At 36.8% G+C, this 14,900-nt stretch overlaps 1 protein-coding gene across 1 annotated transcript in view; it reads right to left on the minus strand.

Annotated features, from left to right (window-relative positions):
• The window catches only part of CDH20 (cadherin 20), a 203,984-nt gene that overhangs the window by 21,577 nt on the left and 167,507 nt on the right, over positions 1–14,900 (minus strand). The window contains exons 7-8 of the mRNA XM_021686396.1: positions 8,364–8,617; positions 2,120–2,256 (exon numbers count right to left, since the gene is read on the minus strand). Coding sequence (XP_021542071.1) covers positions 2,120–2,256; positions 8,364–8,617 — 391 coding nt within the window. The remainder of the gene's footprint in view (positions 1–2,119; positions 2,257–8,363; positions 8,618–14,900) is intronic.

Here is a 14,900-nt window from a genome sequence, read left to right on the forward strand (position 1 = left end):
GAAATGTGTCTTTTGGTCTCTCTTTTGCTTGGCATTGCCACACAAGGACAGTTTCACAGCCGCAGGAGTGCCCCTCCTGTCCTTTTTTGTTTTGGCCACATCCCAAGAAGATAAAATAGAAATTAACAGATTATTCTTAGTAAATAATTTTATAAAATCTCAGAATGTCTTATTCTTCTGATTTATTTTTTCTTTTCTTTCCCCAAAATATCTATGCTCTCCTATGTTATCCACTTAAATATTTCTGTTGCCTCGTTATCAAAAGTACTGACCTATTTAAATTTTTTTTCCATTATAACCGTGGTACTAGTTTATGGAAGGAATAATGAAAATCCCCCAGATTTTCAGGTACATATGATCTCTAATCCTACCCCAGAGATATCCATTATATAATATATGTAATATTACATGTGTCCAAAAATATGGAGAGACACACACACATACACTGCAATTAAGCAAAATTAAAAAGTTGGATTTAAAACTTTTAGGGCAATATTGTCCTGTGTCATTGAAATATACTTGAAAACATGTATATTAATATCTTTTTGATAGTCTCATTTTATTGTACGGTTGTACCACAGTTTACTTAGACCCCTATTACTAGACTTTTAGGTAATTCCCATTTTTTCCCCTATGTTAAAATAACACTGCAGGAGACATTTTGGTACATGGGTCTTTGTTGGTATCTGTGATTATTTCCTTAAGATAGTTATTAGAAGTAGAACTCTTGGGAAAAAGACTATGAATATTTTGGAGAATCTTAATACAAAAGCTTAATTGCCTAATTGCCCCCCTCTCCCTGAATGATTGTACATAGTTCTGCCAGTACATTAGGGTCTGCATTTCCCTGAAACTTTACCATCACTAAGTGTTATGAAAAAAAATTGAATGTAGTAGTAAATAATCTAATTTTTGTAAAGTTTGTAATAAATATGCTAATCTAGTTTTTAGTAGTTTTTCATTCTATTTTTATGTTCATAAATCTGCTTTTTAGTGTTAGATGTCTCAAAATTTTGTATCCATGTTTCTGTGTATGTATGTGTGTGGTAGGGGTGATATGTTGTAAATGTTTTCTTTCATCCAGTAATAATATCTTATACTAAAGGGGTTCAGGACAGCTCCCCCACCCCCAAGTACCACTTTGGCATGTGGATTATTCTGAGCTGAAGGCACTTGAGGCCCTGAGGGTTCAAGAGAAACTTTTGTCACTCCCTTAACCCACAGAGAAAAATCTAAATTGAGTTTTTTCCCCCCAGAATAAGGGTTATTAACAGATAAATTTTATCTGAGTGACCCATCTGTACAGTAGGGCAAACCTCTGATTACCAAATATCTGCTCTTATCGTCCTTTGAAATGCATTCCTTTCCTTTGGAATCCCAAACTCCTACCCCCTTCTTCATAGTTCACAATGACATATATACCTCATTTTGTCTGTCTTTGTAATTTTTATGTCTGTGTGCATTCCTCATATGTATGCATGTTAAATTTGATTTTCTTTTGTTAATCTGTCTCATGTCAATTTGATTCTTAGTCCAGCTAGAAGGACCCTTGAAGGGGACAGGAATTCTTGGCTCCCTGACAATACTATTTGTGCATTCCCAAGCTTATTAAAGATTGAAAACCTCGGGGCGCCTGGGTGGCTCAGTTGGTTAAGCGACTGCCTTCGGCTCAGGTCATGATCCTGGAGTCCTGGGATCGAGTCCCGCATCAGGCTCCCTGCTCGGCGGGGAGTCTGCTTCTCCCTCTGACTCTCTCATGCTCTCTCTATCTCATTCTCGCTCTCAAATAAATAAATAAAATCTTAAAAAAAAAAAAAGATTGAAAACCTCTTAGATTTCTCAGGAATTGTCCTTTTCCTCAGATAAAAGTCTTGCTCCTTGATTTAAGGGTGCTATTTTTGGTACTGCTTTTGCATAGTGTTTTTTTGTTTTTTTTTTTTAATCTCTAGCACAGAACTAGGTATATAGGAGATAGTAAGTATTTGAACTGAATGCATTCACTCACTTGCATAAACCATAATTTCTTCCTGTAAAGAATATAACAAGCTCTAGAAGCTTTCACATTCTACAATGCTTATATTTTGTCATGTTATGGAGACCAGTTTATTGTGTTACTTACTCATTTCCATAGCAAGGACAGTGATATTATGCCAAGAAAACTCCTCCCGATCAAGGGGTCTTGCAGTCATTAGGGCACCCGTTGTAATGTCAACATAGAAGAATCTTCCAGGGTCACTGCTTCTGTCAATGGAATATCTGCAAAAACACAGATTAAATACACTGTTTTATTTGAATAAATATACTATAGCATATTACTTGAGAGAACTGAGTGCATACTATATGAATATGGCTCAACCAGTTCTGAGTTGTAGACACTTGGAAGACCGCATTTGCTGTTTTATCATGTCCAGAAACAGTTCCCCACCAAAACCCCCTTAAAAACATAACCAACGACAAACTATTACTGCTTGAATTTCCACATTCATAAAATGAAATAAAAAAGGGTATCAAAGCCTTAGGGCAGTTTTAGCCAATTAAAGATCAATTTCAGCTATTTAAAGCTTAATACTGCCCTAAGGCTTTTGGGACATTCTGAGAAGCAACCCTTGCATGTCTTGTTCAAAACAAATTTTATTCACATAAGTTTTGAAATGCTAGATTGGAACTGGAAAAGGTATAGTTCAGTAGTTCCAATCCCTGTAATTAGTATCACCTATTGAGAAGGGACGATTTCCATGAGGTCCTTTATAAACATGCTAATGACTGACCTGCTGGCAAACACAGTAGTAAGTCCTTATCTATGGAATATTTTCAGCAGGATGAACCAGGTTTGACTACATTGCTTAATGTAAATAAACCTGGAATTTATGAATTTATGGGGCACAGCTTGCTGGAAAATATCATGTGAGCTATGTAATTAATGGGGTATAAAAAGCAGATGTTCCATAACCAAAATGGCTTCTTTTTTGTTCGGACAGTGCACTTCATTGCTTATATCTTTCATGTTCAGTATGGACCAACATGCATCCTTACACAGGAAAAGAAGGATATTTACCTCACGGTTTCAGACCTCTCCAAGGACAGACTGCTTGCCTCATATTTTGCTTTTGTCTCTATCCTTCGAGTCATTATTTATTTTGGGTACTAGGTAAGAGCCACAGTTCCTGTTGAACCTGATTTGGCAATCTGACTCTCTGTGTTCTCTCACCTGGTCCCCATTTTGGGAGATTCAGTAAGTGTGGAGGGAGATTCAGGCATCTGTATATTTAAAATCTTCCATGATATATAGCCATGATTGAGAATCACTCTTTTTTTTTTTTTTTAAAGATTTTATTTGTCAGAGAGAGCATGAGCGCACACACAAGCAGGGGGAGCAGAGGCAGAGGGAGAAGCAGGCTCCCCGCTGAGCAGGGAGAAGCAGGCTCCCCGCTGAGCAGGGAGCCTGATGCGGGGCTCGATCCCAGGACCCTGGGATCATGACCTGAGCCGAAGGCAGATGCTTAACTGACTGAGCCACCCATATGTCCCTTGAGAACCACTCTTGAGAATCTGTGTAGTCCTTGGTAACAGCCAGTAATTATAATAGGTGCCACTTAGGGAATACCAGATATTTTATAGCTTCTTTTTAAATTTTTATAAAAATTCTAGAAGGTAGGTGTTACCTCAGTTAGCAGAAAAGAAAACTAAGAGAAGTTACTTTCATACAGTTAAACAGCTAATAATTTGCAGAGGTAATATAAAACTACAGTTCAAAATTCTATTTAAAGTTGCCAGTGATTGCAACCGTGTCTTAAAGTTGTTGAAACTAGGAAACTGCCATTTTGATGGGAGTAAGAAGTTTCTTTAGTGCATTATTTTTCAAATTGCACGTTAGTGAAATCAATAGGCTGGTTATGACTAGTGTTGAAAGAAAATGAAATAGAACATATGCATGCCAGACTGTCACATGCAATAAGGGTAAATATTGATGGTACAACTTTTGTTTCAAATAGGTACAGATGTGTAGGTATATATACATCCATCCATCCATGCACACACACATACATAGTATATGCATGTGTATGTATTATCTCGTAAAATATTTGTTCCAGATAGGTATTTTTTTCCTGTAGGGATTCTAGTTGGCTGTTCAGAGAGGAATTAAAGGAAAGAGTGATCACTAAGGGCTGGAGAAATGGAATCATTTCAGTTATAATTCTCCAAGAGTTGTGAAATTTAAGGAAGTACATTAATGCTTTTCTCTGTGACCCTATTTAATGAATACTTACTATAGCCAGGCACTGCTTCCTACACCTTACATATATTGATTCATTTATTCCTTACAGTATCCCTAGGAGGGTAGGTACTGTTATCTTGGTTTTACAGGTGAGGACACTGAGGCCTGGATTGGTTAAGTCACTGTCCCAAGATTGGAATCAAGCCTAAGCAGTTTGGGTTTAGGTTCCTGCTCCTAACTGCCACTCCGTGCTGCCTTATTGTGCATGGAATGTATGCAACTGTTTAAGGAAACAAAGCCTTATCTCTTCTTGAAATAGACGAAGCCATGATGGCAAACCATTGACTTCTTAGTAAAGAACAAACACATGCCTACAAAGTTCATTTAAAATTAATTGGAGCATTTTTTTTATAGGTATAATTAGCGATTTAGTTTTGAAGTTCACTGGCTATTTTAAGAGTTGAATTTGTCTTTGGGAAAAAATGCAGTCTTTTCTTTCAGCCAGCCATTCAGCCCATGGAGCCATAACCCCGATGGCAGCTCTCCAAGCTGTAGGCATAGTGCCGAGGGGAGAGGCAGCCCGCAGCCTCTATGATGAACCAGCTTTTCACACTCAGACCTACCGCGCCATAGCAAATGTCGCAGATGCGAGATGGGAGATGGGGTGATAGAAATAACTAGCTGGCAGAGCCCATGACGGTACTGCCTGGTGCCACAGCGAGAGGAAACTCTGCAAGCTTGCCTCCGAGAAGCCGTCCTCAGCAAGTGGAATCCCCTTCTGACTTCCCAAATCAGAAGTTCCTGAATTGAGGCAGTCACGGCATTCACTACTCTGAATGAGACATGGGGCCAGTTTTCAGGAGGCAGGAGAACAAATTAAAGGTGTAGATACAGATGGAAAATGAGGAAATTGGGACACACTAGTGAATTATGTAGGTGGTTTTCCTTTCTCTAACCATAATATTCTCACCTATTATGGGAAGAATAGGCATGGTATGCACATACAAAACTGCCTTCAGGGAACGATAGCTAGTGTTTGTTGGGCTCCCTGCTTACTTGCTTGGCTGAGGACATACTCTGAATTTGGGAGCGATTTGAAGGTAGGGCGTCATGGGCAGGCTTGCTAAATCCACACACATACACTCTAGGAAGGCACAGGAAAGCAGGCTGTTTCCATACCAGCAGAAGCCTATTTCATTTGCCAGATGGTTTAGTTTCCTGCTTGCCAGAAGTGCCTTGGGCATTTATTAAAAATTTAGGAGATCCTGAATTGTTTAGGAGATACTACACATCGTATTTTTCATGTATATGTAACTAAATCTGGAGATTTAGGTTTGGGATTTACTAGTAAATCATGACCAGCTTATATGCCTGAACATGCCATAAAGTTTCTAGAAAGGAGATGATGAAAGTCCTTATAATCTTTTTAAAAAGTTAAATGGCCTTTTATCTATAACATCTTAACTTCAGGTGATATATTGATTTTGGGGCAATTTAATATGTGTGTTTTTTTTTAGGAATATAAATCTCATTTATTTCTAATAAAAATGCAGAAGATGAATTAGATAGCCAAGCAGCATGTAACTTGCAGATTATTTTAAAAGAAAATAACTTTTATAGGAAAAATAAGGATAAAATGAGCAATTTGGGGAAAGATAACATAGGACAGTAATTTCCAAATGGGTTTATTAAATGATAGCCAAGGATTTGCCCTTTATGTGCTTTTCCCTGTGAGAATCCAGGACTCCTGATGTTCTACTTGAGTCTAGGGACCATTCTTCATTCCTGTCAGACAGTACAAAGAGTCAGGAACCCTCTATCTTGGCAATATGAATTCTCCTTTGCAACCAAAAGGCAGAGGGAGAATTATCCCCAGGTCTGATAAGTGGAATTCTTTGCCCCCTGTGTCTGAATGCTTATCTTGTTATCTCCAGGCCTGTGGCTGTCACCCTGTTCTTGCCAGTTTCTCTCTCAGGACCTAGAGTTCTGCCCCAGGATAAGCAAGGGGACCTTGCTCCCTGCCTCTGGACTGTTCACTGGTGGATTCCTCCTGACTGGGGTCTATTGGAATAGAAAGCCTCTCTATTGTGTACCTCCCTGATGCTGGCAACTGATGATTTTCAAAGGCCAGGCATCTGAAGCAGCATTTTCTGTTAGGATTCTTTAATTTTGTGTACCTCATTTTGCTCCATGGCAAGAGTGGATGTGGGCCTGTTGGTGTTTTGCTTTCATTTCGGCATCTGTTTTGAGATAATTAATGACTTTAGTCTTGAATACTGCACATACACTCTAGGAGCGTGTGTGTGTGTGTGTGTGTGTGTGTGTGTTTTCTGACTGCAGTCTCTTTTGCTTGTCATTTAGCAGTGTGACTCCTAACAACTGTATTTCCAGTGCCTACCATGTGGAAGTCCAGATTCAGAATCGGGAAAGAAGATGGAGAAGTATCCACTGGATATTTGATTGACTATTTTAGAAATGGTCTCTAATTTTTTCAAGCTTATGCCTGTTTTATTTCTCTCCCTCCATAAAATTTTCCCCACAGTATCTTTTCCAACATGAACAGATTAGCTAATTGATCAGAAGGTGTATATATTTTTTTCTTGGCTTCTGAAAATATGAATTTATAGAATCTGTTTCATTTATCTTATGGTTGTTCTGGGGATAATATGGTTTCACTTCTTCCCTCCTATTATACATTTGAAAAGCTTAAGGTTGAAATATCATTTCTATAAAGTTGGTATAATTCATACTAGAAAGATTAGTTGACTTCTAAAAATCAAATATCAGAATTCAAACACAATCATTTTAGCCATTTTAATGCCTTCAAATGTGAAATGTTTACTAGTTGGTTAGATGAAGCAGATTCCCCCAGTATAGTTATTCTCAGGAGAGAAGCATCCTTGTTAAACTGAAAAAGCACATTTTCATTAAATGCAAACACTAGGTGAGGGAAGTACCAGTTGATGGGAAAGGCATTTGATAAATTGGGGTGCATTTAAAATGTGTTATATGCACTAAAGCCCCAGATCCATTTTGCCATGTGACTTTCAACAATTAATGTGACAGATGGCCTCAAACAGCCTTGGAATCCTGATGTTTTGTGTCAAGCTTCAGAGGCTTGGCAGTTGCTCTAGAAGGTTGAGGTGTCAACCTGTCCACCAGCTGTTTGCACTTTGGTTCTAGAGTTGAGGGGAGGAAATGGCCATGGCTATAAGAGCAGCTCTCCTCCCTGCCTTGATGGGGAAGCATCTTGATTGGAATCTTTAAGTTCAAAACACACTTTGGAAAGACTGATATGTAGGCTTGAAATAGAAAGCCCTATCAGGCCATTCTACATGGCATCGAAGCCATTGACAGCAGGAGTAGTTACCATGTTCTTTTGTAGTATATGGAAATATATATAGTAGAAAAATCAAAGGTTCATAAAAATTGAAAGAATGTGCATTGATCACTTTTGTATTCATCACTGAGATTTGACTTTTTTTTTTTTTTTTTTAAGTAGGCTTCATGCCCAGCATGGAGCCCACTGTGGGTCTTGAACTCACAACGCTGAGATCAAGACCTGAGCTGAGACCAAAAGTCGGATGCTTAACTGACTGAGCTACCCAGGTGCCCCAAGATTTGACAGTTTTTAACTTTTTGGTGTCATGTGTCTATGCTTTATCTGAATTGGTAGTTGTCAACTGGGGATGATTTTTGATCCCCCCATCCCTTCCTCCTGGGACATTTGGCAATATGTGGGACACTTTTAAGTTGTTACAACTCAGGGTGCTACTGACATTTAGTGGGTTGAGGCCAGAGATGCTGTTAAACATTGTACAATGCACAGGACAGCCTGTCACAATAAAGAATCCATCCCCAAAATGTCAATAGGGCTATGATTGAAAACTAAGATAGGGGTGTGTGTGTGTATGTGCGCGCATATGCGCATGTGTGTGTTTTTTCGCTAAACAAATTGACAGTGAGTTGCAGACATAATGATAACTTTACTTCTAAATAACGTGAAAAGGCTATCTTATTTAAACAAGAAGAACTGAAGAGGAGAGTCTTCAGAGAGGGAAGAAGCAAAGGAAAAAAGTGCTAGAAAATTAGATACCAGGGAAGGGAAGATTCTAAGGTATAAGAAAGGTGAAATCTGTGGAAAAACCTGATTGAGTTGTTGGTCACATCTGGGTCCTTGGCAGAAGTGATCTGTATGGTTGTTCCAATCGCCACATCCTCAGGAACCTCCACAAAATAAAAGCCCGGCTCAAATATGGGGGGCTCATCCACATCTTCCACACTGATGTGCACTGTTGTTGTGTCCTGAAATGGGCCTAGGTTCAGAAAACGCATCTCTAGGTGAGGATTGGCTCCTTCCACTTTTAAGGTGTAACTTTTCTTGCTTTCAAAACTCAGGGGCTGAAAAGTAATGACAGGAAAATTGATTAGCAATGAGCGTATATGTCAAGGTTTTAAAGTATCGCCAATATTGATGGCTAGGGGATACACTTCCAACTTCATTAAAATGGTGGAAAAGAGGCAAAGGGAAAAGCAAGGAGAATTTTTCCTTTGTTCGTAGTTCTTGGTCTTAAGGTCATTTTCAACAAATGGGGTAAAGAAAGTAAGGAAGATCTGGACACTTCAGAGAGGGTGAAGGCAGCCAGTGTACTGATCAGGAAATCCACTGTTACTCTGGGCAGGCTGTACTTTAACCTGCCTACTCTTCAATCAACCTGGTCCCCTTATCTTTAAAGCTGCTTGTTTATCTGAAAAAATATCATGAGAACTAGGAGTTTCAGAATATCCATATAACTGAGGCCTTGTCTTTTCCATTTTCTTCTTTAAAAAAATTTTTTTTAGATTTTGTTTATTCATTTGAGGGAGAGAGAGAGAGACAGAGAAGCAGGGGGAGAGGCAGAAGCCGACTCCCCACTGAGCTGGGATCCGACATGGAGCTCCATCCCAGGACCTGGAAATCATGACCTAAGCCGAAGGCAGATGCTTAACCATCTGAGCCACCTAGGCACCCCCCCAAAAATTCTTCAGTACAAAGGCAATAGTCTTTTTTTTTTCAAGAAACTACCATAAGCACCTTACAAGGGTTCTCAGAGTACTGTGTCAGATCAATGTTTGTGTATTAAGTTTACCATAGATGCTGTCCTTTAAAAATCTCTTTTAAAGACCTAATCCAATGCCTCATTTTATAGTTGAAGAGACTGAGACAGAAGGCTTGGAATACTGGGTGAAGCAGACATGGTTACATAGTGTTAAAGTAGAAATGCTCATCTAGATTTTTAAATTCTTCATTCAGAGGTCATCTACAAATCTTTAACTTTTTCTAGTAAAATTCCGTGTCATACATACAATTTTGTGGTTGCTCCTTTTTTTTTAAAATCTATTCCTACCTTAAGAATGTTTTATGCCAAAATAAATACAACATTTTAGGGTAGAAAGTGAACTTGAATGTATCTCTTAAGAACAATCCATTTATTTTTTTAAGCTGACAAAATGTCTAAGTGTTTTGAGCAACAGCTACCTCAGAACATCATCAGTAATAAAAAAAAATTATGGAAAGTTAGTCCTTTAAGATAATTATAGTGGATAGCAAAGCAGTTATTAAAGCTTAAAAGTCACATATCTACTTGGTAGTGAACTAAATATTCACTGTTGCTTTTTTTCATAAAATATGCTGCATGTCAGCACATTTTATGTTAGAAAGAGGCATGTTTCCATTTAATAAACTGCTTTGCTTTTGAGAAAAACAGCAGTAGAAGTTGCTTTAACTAAATTAGGTATTTTCAAATCTAACAAAGTGTTTTGTGTTGTTGCTGTTTGGTTATTACTTGTTTTGCATGGTTAGACCCTACATTGTATTCCTTGTTTTGTGGAGTCAGCCATTCCCATTTAAACTAAGCAGCCATTTTATCAGCTTGACTGTCTCCCTAGTTTTTAGTCAAAAGGCAAGGTTTTAGGGGCGCCTAGCTGGCTCAGACGGTAGAGCATGTATGTGCCTCTTAGTCTCAGGATTCTGAGTTTGAGCCCCACATTGGGTGTAGAGATTACTTACAAAAATAAATTAAAAAATAATTTTAAAAAGCAATTTTTATTAACAGGGAAGTCTGCCACTCAGATTATGATACTCTTGAAGGAATAGTTTTACCAATTTATTTTATTTATACTTACTCTCTAAATCTAGACATCCACTGTGTCCTGGTAAATTACATAATGTTTTCTTGAAATTTTTCCTTAAATATGGGTAACCCAAAGTGGGCACTATTGTTTATGTTAGGTTTGAGCTAGGTAAAGTTTATTTTCCCCTTAATTTTAAGTCTTTTTTCTAATTTGGTGTAAATTTTGTATTTTTTTTTAATTAAGGTATAATTTACATTAAAATTCATCTTTTTTAGTATAAAGTTTTGAAAGTTTTGACAGATTATATAGTCATGTTTCCACCATGATAAGATATAGAACAGTTCTATCACTGCCATTACCCCTTGCCCTGTGCCCCTTTGTGGTCAACCCCTCCCCACGGCAACCACTGATCTATGCTCTGCCCGATTATAAGAATGTCATATAAATGGAACCATTCAGTATATACTTTTACAAATCTGGTTTTTTACTTGGCATGATGCATTTGAAATTCATCCATGTTGCTTTGTGAATGAATAGTTTGTCCTTTTTTATTGCCAAGTACTATTTATTGTATGGGTGTACCACAGTTTATTTATCCATTCTCTACTAGAGATACAGTTGGGTTGTTTCCAGTTTCTGATGGTTATGAATAAAGCTACCATGAACATTTGCATACAGGTTTTTCTGTGACATAGATTTTTATTTAACTTGGATAAAAACCTAGGAATGGGATTGCAGGATTGTATTGTTAAGTATATTTTTAACTTTATAAGAAACTTCCAAACCAATTTTTAAAGTGGTTATACCACTTTGCATTCCCACCGGGAATGTATGAAAGTTCTAGTTGTTTAACATCCTTGTCATTATTTGATTTCATCAGTTTTTCTGATTTTAGCTGTCCTAGTGGGTATGAAGTAGTATCTCATTGTGGTTTTGATTTGCATTTCCCTAATGCCAAATGATGTTTAGCATTTTTATGTATCTTCTTGAAGAGTTGGTTACGTGTTCTATATTCGAGTCTTTTATCAGACATGTGTTTGCAAATATTTATTCCCAATCTGTGATTTGTTTTAACAGTGCTTTTGAAGAGAAGAAACTCTTAATTTTGGTGAAATCGTATTTATCACTTTCTTATTGGGATTTTGGTGTCATATCTAAGAAATCTTTGCCTAGTAACGGTCACAAAGATTTTCTTTCATGTTTTCTTCTAGAAATTTTATGGTTTTAGTTTATTACATTTAGGTAGGTAGATGATCCTTTTTGAACTTATTTTTATAGTGAGGTATGAAGTGGTTTTTTCCACATATGGATATCCAGTTATTCCAACACTATCTGTTGGAGAGACTAAAACGAGTTTTTAATTATTAAAGTTTTTTAAAAATAAGTTACCTAGTGATGATTACATTAAGATTATTGTCTCTCTCACTTAAATAATTTTATTATTTAAAATTGAAAGAAGACATTGTCCTTAGTACTCTAAGCTTTGAGTTGCTCACAAATGAAATATGAGTTTAACTTTTCTCTCAGGAAGAGTTTTTGTACTTATTTTTTAAAATCAAAGAATTATTCCCATAGTCATAATAGTAAATCCAAGAATAGTAATCTCAAAACCTAAGTTCCAAATTCAAGAAATTTCCTAGAGTTAGAGCACATAATAATGAAGAGGCATTATAGCCTTGAAAATTGAGTCACAAAAATTGTGGCACAAAATAGTAATGCAGCTTTTTTAGGCAGGATTATTTATTCCTTTCTCTGTTCCCATAGCACTTTGTCATACTTACATTATGGTTCTTTTTTATTTTGTTTTACAAATGTTTCTTTGCTTGTTGGTCCCTTTCACAGACTCAAGGGCAAAGGCTATGAATTAGATTTTTATTTCCCAGTGCCTAGCAAGGGTCTAAAACCCAAAAGGCCGCAAAAAAATGTTACATTGAGTAGCGCAAAAAAGCTTTTCAGTGCAAGTATTAACAAGTACTGGTTAGGTGATAATATATACAGTATTTCAGTGATTTTAAGGTGTGCATCTTTTCATATTTTGACATTTTGGAAATAGGGTTGCTTTTCCAATTGATGGCATCTTACAATTGCTTTACGCCCAATAGGAGACAGGATGCATGCATTTCAGTTGAGTTCTGCACATTGTGGATGCTACATGTGTTGAACTTCATTGCCTTCTAAAATGTCTTCAGAAAGATTGTACTATGATACGACATTGAAACAAGAATTGTTATATAGGCAGAATGGCATGGAAACAACAGCAGGGAGTAAATCTGGTATTAGTGAAGCACATATGTCTGTGTCAACAAGAGCTTTTTCAAAAACTATAAACTAAGGAAGAAGAAGGCATTGTATCAATTAAATTGCAAGAGTTTTTTTTTTCTTTTTTAAGATAGTATCTAAAACAGTGATGTAATTTACATTTCATGGGCATCTTAGATTTGATGAAATATAGAAGTGTTGCTCTGTGGACTAAGAGGAAAATGGAGTCAAAACAGTTGCTTTTATTGTATGCTGGGAGATGGAAGACATGCTGAAGACTGGAATATGGCATAATGGCATGCTTATCTAGAATAAAGAGCAATCTGCAAAATATGTATTTCAAGTTATCTTTCAAGCATTTGACTTAAGAGACTGAAAATCAATTGATTGATTACTTAAAAGCCAAAAAGACTCAAGGTACTGGGTAGTAATCAGTGTGGTTTTATGAAGACCCAATTCTATCAATTTAACTTAATTTTTCTTTTTGAAAAAGCATGTGCTTTTTAGACAAATAATAGGGCTTAGGGAAATAAATCAAAAACAGAACTTCTGTTTCAATTTTATACGACATTATTAATGACAAAGTAGAAGATGGGTGTGGATCAGGCATCTGAGTGAATGTTGTTCCAAAAGTACAGACTGAGCAGTCAATAGCCTCTAAAGTATTTATTATATTTGACTTGTCCATCTACCCAACTTATTGACCTCTTTTTTAATTCCATTTTCTGTCACCTCCTAAGTTCAGAAGAGAAATCCAGATGACCTTGCCCAAACTGATGTCTGTTTTGATTAAACATGGATATAGTTTTAGTAATGACAATGAAAGACAGCGTTGTATCTTATGAGGTTTAATCTTTTCTCCACTTAAGGGAGCTGGAGAAAACAGCATTTTGAATTTCCTTTCAGATACAAAATTATAATGGTTAATATTTTTAAAAAATGAATGGCTTGTAATAAGGTATAAGCTATATTCTAATAATCTGACATAAATTAAAATTATTTAGCATTATCTTGTATATTAAGATACAGAATAACATTTAAAATATATTGAGAATCCCAAAAACTCTTTTTCTGATTGCTTAATTGTTTTAAAGAAAATTTTTGCATTAAAGAATCAGTAATTATCTGAAGCTTTGAGCATTTATCTTGTTTACAGTTAAGGCATACCACATAGTTGGGGAATGTTCTTAATCCTATGTCATATACCAAATTTGTATTATTATTTCTAGTCATCTTTTATACTTCTAACATGTTATTAACTCTAAAGGGATGAGAATAAAATAAAAAACTGTAATATTTAAATTATATTCAGATTTATTTGATGATTGTGAAGTTAATATCAGCATTTTACACTGTTTTGAGGTCATTGGGTGCTGGTTGTAAAGATTTTGGGTTGGTGGAATGCTGAATATATCTGTTCTTTTGCTGTATTTGTATATTGCTTAAGTGAATACAGGACAAATATGTGAACTCTTCCCTTCTAAAGTAGTGTTAATTCAACTCTGTGGAACAGCATATAGTAAAGTTGTTATTAAACACATTAACTTGTGCCCCATTCTAAGTTATGACCGTTGCTTTCATCAAGGTCATTAATGGTCTCCATATTCCTGAAGTCTGCGGTCAGTTTTCAGTGTTCTTACATGAATTTCAGTAGCCTTTGTCTTTCCCTTCTCCTGGAGATGGTTTTTCATGCCTTCCAGAACACCACACTCCCTTGATTTTCTTCCTATTTCCCTGATCTCTCCTTAGTCTCCTTGCTTATCTTTGCTCTTCTCTCTGACCTCTTCATCTTGGGGTGCTGTGGGGCTCATGTCACTAGCATCTCCATCTATGCTCAAGCCCCTGGAATGTCATTTTCTTGTATTTGCTTTAAGTACCATTTATATGCTTGTGATTCCCAAATTTGTATTTCTAGCTCAGAACTCTTCTCCAACTCCACACTCCTATAACCAGCAGCTACTACACATCTCTACTTGGGTAACATGTCCAGAACTTAATCCCAATATTTGCCACCACCTGCCACCTTTTTTACCTGCAGACTCCCCCGTCTCAGAGGCAGCTCTGTTCTTGTTGCTCATTTGACTTCTGTCTTTCTTTCATGTCCTCATCCAGTCTGTTAGTAAATCCTCTTGGCTCTACTTTCAAAATTTATCTGGGTTCTGTTTGCTTCTCACTGTCTCCATTCCTACTACCCTAGGCCAGGCTACCATCATCTACCTAGATTATTGCAGTAGTCTCTCAGCTGGTGTGCCTGTTCCCATCCTTGCTCCCCTTTTATGGTCTTTTCTCAACACAGCTGACAGAGTAATTA

Source organism: Neomonachus schauinslandi, chromosome 14, assembly GCF_002201575.2.
Source record: "Neomonachus schauinslandi chromosome 14, ASM220157v2, whole genome shotgun sequence".
Taxonomy (NCBI): Eukaryota; Metazoa; Chordata; class Mammalia; order Carnivora; family Phocidae; genus Neomonachus; species Neomonachus schauinslandi.